Source organism: Saccostrea cucullata, unplaced genomic scaffold, assembly GCF_032062105.1.
Source record: "Saccostrea cucullata isolate Sc308-1 unplaced genomic scaffold, CSIRO_AGI_Scuc_v1 ctg18136, whole genome shotgun sequence".
Lineage (NCBI taxonomy): Eukaryota > Metazoa > Mollusca > Bivalvia > Ostreida > Ostreidae > Saccostrea > Saccostrea cuccullata.
The window spans coordinates 33,602-41,789 of record NW_026930356.1 but is presented as its reverse complement, the minus strand read 5'-3'; the positions used below and the strand labels follow the sequence as shown (position 1 = coordinate 41,789).

Below are 8,188 nucleotides of genomic sequence, written 5' to 3'. Positions count from 1 at the left end.
TTGGAGAACTTCAAGGTCACTGGAAGAAAAAGTTCATAATTCATGTCCTGTCCATATCTTTCTTATGGATAAACTTGGTAGGTTCTCATTTCACACAAAGATTGCCCATGACCCAAGGGTGTGTCATGACCTTGACCCAAGGTCATTTGGGGAACTTCAAGGTCACTGGAAGAAAAATTGAAAAATTTATGTGTGATACATATCTTTATTATGGAAAAACTTACTTCTGAAAAACCCAGCAGGGGGTATTTTGTCCCGTTTGGACAGTTCTAGTTCAATGAGTAACACATTTATCTGAGCTCGAGTAAGGTTTGAGTTGATTTTTGAGTACCACACTGGCTTTTTTTGTAGATATATGTTAAGGCAGGGATTTACCATGGTACAGAGGCTCTTTGTGAAGCTCAGGTGACAAAGGAAGTGGAATCTAACAATCCTCGCTGGACTGAGTGGCTGGAATTCCTGAACATGACCGATATTCCCCGCAGTGCCAGACTCTGTCTGTCCATCTGTTCAGTCAACAGGAGGAGAAATAGAAAGGTAGTCCCTATATAGTTTTCATATCTAATCAATTCTTAATATTTGGGTGTATACATGCAAACAGTCATGAATACATATTAGTTATTGATATTTAGACAAGGCACAAGACACTTGTATAATTGTGTAAAAAATTAAAAAAAGAACTTTTCTTTTTGTTGATTGAAATAAAAGAAAATACTTCTACTTATAATGATCTTAACATTTTAGGTGACATTTGCCCTAGCTTGGGGAAATCTACAGCTGTTTGATTTCAATGACAGACTTCTAAATGAAAAAGTTAGTCTAAATCTCTGGCCTATGCCCCAGGGAATGGATGAACTTCTGAATCCCATTGGTATTCCAGGTAAGTTTTATATGAATGATATGATAAAGTTCACACATATGAGCAAGCGTTTATTTTAAAACATTTTTGTGGCATATGCTTTCTTTTATTTATTACTGTAAAGGCAGAAAATTTCATTCATTTTGTTGTTTACAATTATCAACAAAATTAAATCCCACACAAAATTTTCATATTACTGTGTTGCTTTTGAAAGGACAAAATTTAATGCCCTCGAAACCATTTTCGATAACAAATCAACGAAATTTGATCCCCTCCAAAATTTGTGTTTCTACAGTAGTTGTTTATAAAGCTTGCTAATAAGTGTTCTTGTTATGATACAGATGATGACTTGATAGATTGATAGTTATATACCTTTTCATACAACAATGAAATAATTCTCACATTTTCTATCAAGTTTATGATTTTAATTTTTAGGATCAAATCCTGATGAGAAGGAGACAGCTTGTCTTGAGATAGAGTTTGATAGGTTCGCCTTTCCAGTGGTGCATCCTCAAGAATACGAGTTTGAAGAACTGGCTCACTTTCTGACAACCAGAGAACGAAGATCACATTTACTGGTGTGTATCACAGTGTATCAGAAACTACTAATCAGTACTTAAGGGTGATAATATGAATAATTGAATATTGTTTATATTATCATCCATATATGGCAATTTCTTAAAATGCCATGGTTATGACAAAGTGAGTTGGAAGTCTCTACAACTTTTTCATCTATAATAAATATTTGAACCTTTATCTCCAACTCTTCAATATCTGTACAAGTATTTTCTCTACCCCAGTGATTTCGGGATGATGCAATATCATTGTATACCATGAAGAGTGGTATTATAAGCTGCCATTGTATTTTCTTGATATCTTTATATGGTTTTATTGATTGATTATTTTTTAAAACAGGAGACTCCTATAAGCAGACAGAGGGATGAGGAGACGATTAGAGAAGTTGTGTTACGTGATCCACTGGCAGAAATCTCGTATCAGGAAAAAGAAATACTGTGGAGGCAAAGGTCTGCATACATCCACTTTGATTTTCAAAATTGTTCATCATACTTCACTGTTGTCTATGAGATGGATTTAATCAATTGAGTATGTCTCTTTTCAGGGAGTTCTGCTTGACTCTCCCCCACTCCTTGCCAAAACTCCTTCAAGCTATGAGATGGAATGATCGTGAAAATGTTGCTCAGGTGAGATTTTCTGTAAAGTACATTGTATTAACTTCAAAGTCATTTTTATCTTCTTGTACCATATGTTCTTGTCTGAATTTGAAAATTTGAGTTGATCTCCTATTTTATCCTAGTTGCAATTATTACAAACATGTTTTATTTGTAGATGTACATGTTACTGAAGAAGTGGCCCATATTGGAGCCAGAAGTTGTTTTAGAGCTGTTAGACTGCTCGTTTCCGGATCCTCACGTTCGTAGTTATGCTGTCAGATGTCTGGAACAGAAACTCACAGACGAAAAACTACAACGATACCTACTACAGCTTGTACAAGTAGGCCCTACTTACAAACGGTTTACATTACAATTTATAATGATCCGTCCAGTCAGCTATTTCATTAGAGTCTAAAAAGTATTACCTTGTCACCAAGATACATCCATAATACTTCCTCTGGTAGTTATTTATCTGCATACCTGAATGGGTTTAATTTTCAATGCAAGCTGATGCTTTTGCCTGCATAACTCGATTTTCTTTTGCAAGGATCGAGCTTCACTGTTTGACGAAGATATTTTCTTTTCAGGCATTAAAATTCGAGCCATATCTGGATAACCCAATCACCAGATTTCTATTGAGGAAAGCACTTCTAAATCAAAAGATAGGACAAATCTTCTTCTGGCATCTCAAGTAAGTATTAATCTCAATCATTTCTAACAAAAGGATATTTCTGCAATTGCCCCTTGATATTAAACCCTTGATTTTTATATTCTTCTAACTGTAGGTCTGAAATGCATCACCCTGCCATAAGAACTAGGTTTGGACTTGTGCTGGAGGCATTCTGTCGAGGCCTAGGGCCATACTTAAAAGTTTTGACCCGACAGGTGGAGGCCCTGGAAAAACTTACTAAACTTACAGATGCTCTCAGAATGGATGTCAAAAATGTGAGTATTTAGCATGCATATATACATGTGGCTAGCACTCTGCACACCTTGAAAAGACCAGAGGAAAGGGTTGATTCATGTGTGATATTTCACAGTAGATTGGGAGTTTTTATTGAATTATTTTAAAGTTGTATGATGAACTTTGTGCTTGCAGGACCATATAGAACAAATGAAACACCTCCATTTACAACTACAGCAGCCTGACTACCACGAAGCCCTGCGGAACTTCCTGTCCCCACTCAACAACAGCAATAGACTGGGAGATCTGTGGTAGGTCATTCAGTCAGAAAAACAATTCATAGAGACTAATGATTGTGTGTGTCACAGACCAGTGTATTTAAAGTGTTATCATTGTTATGATTTCTTTTAAAATGTATTACATGTACTTTGAACAGTGCTGCAGACTGCAAGGTGATGAAGTCAGCTAAGCGACCATTAAAGTTATCATGGCAGAACGCTGATCCAATGGCTGATATCTATTTCCTCTCCTTCAAGTTTTTCTTCAAGAATGGAGATGGTAAGGTGTATTACATTTCTTGCAAATTATACTATTTGTTTAAATAAAATAATTTATGATACATTAAAAAAGAATAATTAATGTCTGAAGTACATTATAAACTTTGTAGATCTAAGACAGGATATGCTGACACTGCAGCTGTTAAGGGTGATGGATTCACTGTGGAAAGAGGAGGGCCTAGATTTAAGGTAGGTGTTCAACTTATAATAATACTCAAAATAAAAAAAACAAACAAACAAATAACAGTCAAATAGATTCAGAACAGGGTGTACCAAAGTGGTTACACCATACACAGCTGTTAGCTTATAAATGAAATTTCACATTAATACCTGTGCATGTTACTTTGTAAGACAAAATCTGCTTTTTTCATAAGCAAAAATTCCTCTAGGTACTTGTATGATGAGTAAAATGTTATTCTTTTAATACCTACATGACTGGGTACTTTGATTTTCTTTTTCCCTCACTGTATCAGAGGAGTGGCATAAGTTCCTGTGATTTTGACATCATTTCTTTGATATTACAGATTAATTCCCTACGGCTGTCTCTCCACCGGTAAGGAGCTGGGTCTGATAGAGTGTGTTCGTGATGCCCTGACCATCATGGACATTCAGAAAAAGACTATCACTGGTGCTTTTCAGATCGATTCTAGTAATGTCCATCGATGGATCAAAGAAAACAACAAAGAGAGCAAGGAAAAGTAAGTTATAAAAGCTTAACTGGTGTTAAAATTTAGTCAATAAAATGCTTTCATTGTCTGTTAATGAGAATGAACAATAATTTATTGCAACTATTAAAGTAAAAATGTAAATTAAAGCATTCACACACACAGCAGACATGCTATTGTTCGTTTTTGATTCTGTAAAGTACATGTAGGTCAAAGTATGTAAAATGATTTTGTGTTACTGATCTGTATATCCAGGCCCCAGGATCATGAAACATCTTAAGCTTAAGTCAAAATGTTCATGTTGTACAAGAATTTTGATTTAGTGAAGTTGACAAAAATTAAAATATCTTTAAATATTGCTTTACGAAAGAGTTGTTATCTGCAAATTAAAGATTCGTTCAATGATCAATAAACATTTTACAGGCAATTAAAAATTTTACTAAAGTCTAAGTCTTTTTATGATTCTGGGACCTGGTATGTTTCTTTGATGGAAGAGTTTACTGCTTTTAAAAGAAATTTTTCATAATACATGACGTATTCATACAGATGATTTGGAAAACTTGGTTTAACTAGATTTATATTGAACAGAGGCTTACAGATTTTTAATGGAATGTGAAAATGCACATACAGGTAGCGATTTGTAAAAGCACAACTTGAATGTATTTTTAGATACGACCAAGCAATAGAAACCTTCACTCGATCCTGTGCTGGTTATTGTGTGGCCACATTCATCTTGGGGATAGGAGACAGACACTCAGAGAATATCATGTGTACTAGGGATGGTCAGGTAAATATTTCATAGGGATTCACCAAACTGGAACTTAGATTTAGTTGGACATCAGATTTGGCAAAGTCTTCAAAATTTCAAAGAAAAAACATGAAGTTAAGTTGCCATTTAAAGGTGATTATCTGTGCTCTAATAAAATGCATAATAATTTTGAACCAAAGGATTGTGAATCAAAGTTCAAGCAAATGAAAGTAAATCTGTTATGGTTGAGTTGTATTCTTGCATAAAACGTACCTTTCTAAAGCTGAGCTCTTGGAGATGAGCACCATCAAATTAATGTCTTATTAGTTTTGAATTTCATTGTACAGTATCACACTGATCTATTCTGATTTGTTGTAGGTATTTCATATTGACTTTGGCCATTTCCTGAACCACAAGAAGAAGAAGTTTGGAATCAACAGAGAGCGAGTGCCCTTTGTCCTGACTGAAGACTTTGTGCGTGTCATTGTCCGTGGATCAGACAAAAGTACTAAACATGACCTCTTTGCAGAGTAAGTCTTATCTTTCCTTATTTGTTCAAGTTTAGAATAAATTTTTTAAAAGCTTAATTAAGGTAAAACTGTTTTAATTTAAAATGTTTGTTACATTTAGGTAGAAAATAAAAAATTAACAAATATTTTGTTAACTACTTCAAATAACAGGTCTTTGTGAATGAAAATTCTATTTCAATGGTTATTTTTAATTCTATCCTTACAGATTTAACACATTGTGTTTGGAGGCCTATTTGGTTCTTCGTCGACATGCTCATCTTCTCATTAATCTATTCACCATGATGTTGTCGTGTGGAATCCCAGAGTTACAGTCCCTGGATGATATAAGTTATGTAAGAAAGACTCTAGCTGTGGAAGAGACAGAAGAAGAGGCTGCCAAGTATTTTAACTTACAATTCAAAACTGCCCATGGTGGACAGTGGTCAACTAAAGTGGACTGGGTGTTCCACTTCATGAGGGCTTTCAGCAAGTAAAAAGCTGCAGAGGTTGTCTTTTCTTACTTCAAGTGTGAACATGTGTTCAGTGATATTTATATGTACATGGAGGAAGAAATCAAAGGAATTATTTTGTTTGGAGAAGAGATAAAAGGAACAAATAACTCCTGATATGTCTTTCAGGCCAAGTTACGGATAGCCATGATGTAACTAACAGGAAGTGCAGTCAGGAAAATGTGCTTGGCTCTTATTGGTCTCCTGAGTCCATCATGTGACCAACCGCTAGTTGGCTGTCATGCATGACTTTGGAAAAATTTCAGCTTCATTTCTGAAAGATGGCTGAACCAATTCCTACCAATTTAGTACACAGCCTCATAGGAAAATAATGTTGATGGTACAGTCCTTGTCGTTGGCCATGCATGCTCAGGCTTTCAGAGTAATGTATTATTAAGCCATGTGCATGAAATAAAGCTTACTGATGGATACCTATATGTGGAAAGATTCAAACTACTCAGACAAATGTGTCATTATATGTGGAACTTTTGAACCACAGTAATAGGCCATTTTCAAATTTCAAATTGTTGAAACTTTTTGGAAATGAATACTTTAGTGTAAAGATTAGATAGGCATGTAGGTGTATAAATGCAGGTTAGTCTTGTTTCAAAGTCAATATATTATGAAGAAAACTTGATTTTTATGAAAGTTCTTTTGATACTTTTGGTAACATTTACAGTTTTGATTAAAGATTAATAGCTTTCAAATTTATATCTTTCTGTAATATCTTTCAGATTCAGCATTATATGTATAAGGTTGTCCATATTAAAAGTAGGTTGAGATTGGGCATTGGAAAACAAGTCAAATTCTATAACCTTCTTCAACTTTATGAAAACATTTGAGAGAATTTACACAAGTACGTTTCAACCAGTTTGCTTCAATAACCAGTAAAATTTTAAGAAGCCCAAACAAACTTGTATCAATTGTGGATTCAACATCATGTAAAATATATCGATTCAGAAGCTTATAACACAACATGTGTATAAAAGTCCCCCAGTTGTCTTTGTGATAAATAGAGGAAATTCTGAATTTACATTTTACATTGTTACTGATATTATTTAATATTTAGACTACCGGTATTGATAATAATGAAGTATGATTTCATACTTGGAGACTGAATGTGCTTGTCATTATTTATTTCATAGCTGTGAGAAAGGTTGTTTTTAACACATGTACTTTCGAATGTGTTTAGTGCTAACATACATCATGTTTCACAGTCATATTTCTTGTAATGAACAATTTTTTTTCTTCAAGAAAGTGCAATCAATGTTTATAATTTTTTTTTCTGAGAGGTACTAATTCATGAGTACAATTGTTTATGCATTTACATGTTGACATCGAATCATCTCAGAAGACCTGTCTTTATATTGTGTGTTGTGTGTCTGTCTATTCATGAAAAACATGTCTTTCTTGTGATAGCAACAAAAATTAATATTGTAAAGTTATTTTGCATACTTTATTATAATAAAGAATAAACTTGTAACAAATTTTCTTCCGAGTTTGCTTGACTTGTGAATTAGAAAATCATAATCTCCAGGAAAAGCAACGGGTATATAACTGACAAGGTCATCCAGCGCTTTGAAATATTTATATCAATAATTTATGTTTATTCTTACCTTTGTAAAAAAAGCCCAAATGCAGAAGAAATTTCTATTAAACATCCTTTACTTGCTTTGTCCTTGTATATCAAGTCAATACATTAAAATATTGATTGCATTACAAACCAGAAGTCTCTGTCGAGACTGAAGCTCTACTGGTTTGTACTTATAGCAAATGAATAGAAAAGTTCTTAAGCAGTTGGGAATTGAATCTTTACCACAGCAATAAAGTGAATAATGATCCTTGATTAAGTCTCTTTATGTTCTTAGTGTAGTCTACTTGCATTCCACATTATATTTATAATAATCAAACTGTATTTGGAGTAGCATTTTGAGAGTATTTAACAGAAATTTCTATTTTTAGTAACCAAAGCAATAATGTTCATCAAAGTCAAAAACTGATATAAAGAATTGTATATCTTAGTGTAGTCTACTTGTGTGCTAAGTTATATTGAAATCAGACCAAAACTGTAGAAGGAGTAGCATTTTGAAAGAATTTCACAGAAATTTCTATTTTTAGTAATTACGGCAACACCGCTAATTGAAATCAAAAACCGATACACAGAATTATGTATCTTAGTGTAGTCTACTTGTGTGCCAAGTTATATTGAAATCGGACCAAAACTGTTGGAGGAGTAGCATTTTGAAAGAATTTCACAGAGATTTA

The 8,188-nt window shown here is 33.8% G+C and overlaps 1 protein-coding gene across 1 annotated transcript; it reads left to right on the top strand.

The window, feature by feature from the left end:
• Positions 1–355: 355 nt before the first annotated feature.
• LOC134283812 (phosphatidylinositol 4,5-bisphosphate 3-kinase catalytic subunit alpha isoform-like) lies at positions 356–7,323 on the top strand. The gene is made up of 15 exons (XM_062766289.1): positions 356–537; positions 745–880; positions 1,295–1,437; positions 1,775–1,884; positions 1,980–2,061; positions 2,207–2,371; positions 2,619–2,722; positions 2,817–2,976; positions 3,131–3,246; positions 3,372–3,493; positions 3,603–3,681; positions 4,017–4,190; positions 4,827–4,944; positions 5,284–5,435; positions 5,641–7,323. Exons 1-15 carry the CDS (start codon positions 466–468, stop codon positions 5,906–5,908), a joined length of 2,001 nt encoding a protein of 666 aa, XP_062622273.1. The 5' UTR covers positions 356–465; the 3' UTR covers positions 5,909–7,323.
• The last annotated feature ends 865 nt before the right edge of the window (positions 7,324–8,188 follow it).

Bases quoted from the DNA above. Each gene is read 5' to 3' on its own strand.
- LOC134283812 (XM_062766289.1), top strand. From the start codon at position 466: ATGACCGATATTCCCCGCAGTGCCAGACTCTGTCTGTCCATCTGTTCA. The intron at 1,438-1,774 runs GTGTGTATCACA...TTTTTAAAACAG, and splicing joins AACGAAGATCACATTTACTG to GAGACTCCTATAAGCAGACA. The intron at 3,494-3,602 runs GTAAGGTGTATT...TAAACTTTGTAG, and splicing joins TTTCTTCAAGAATGGAGATG to ATCTAAGACAGGATATGCTG.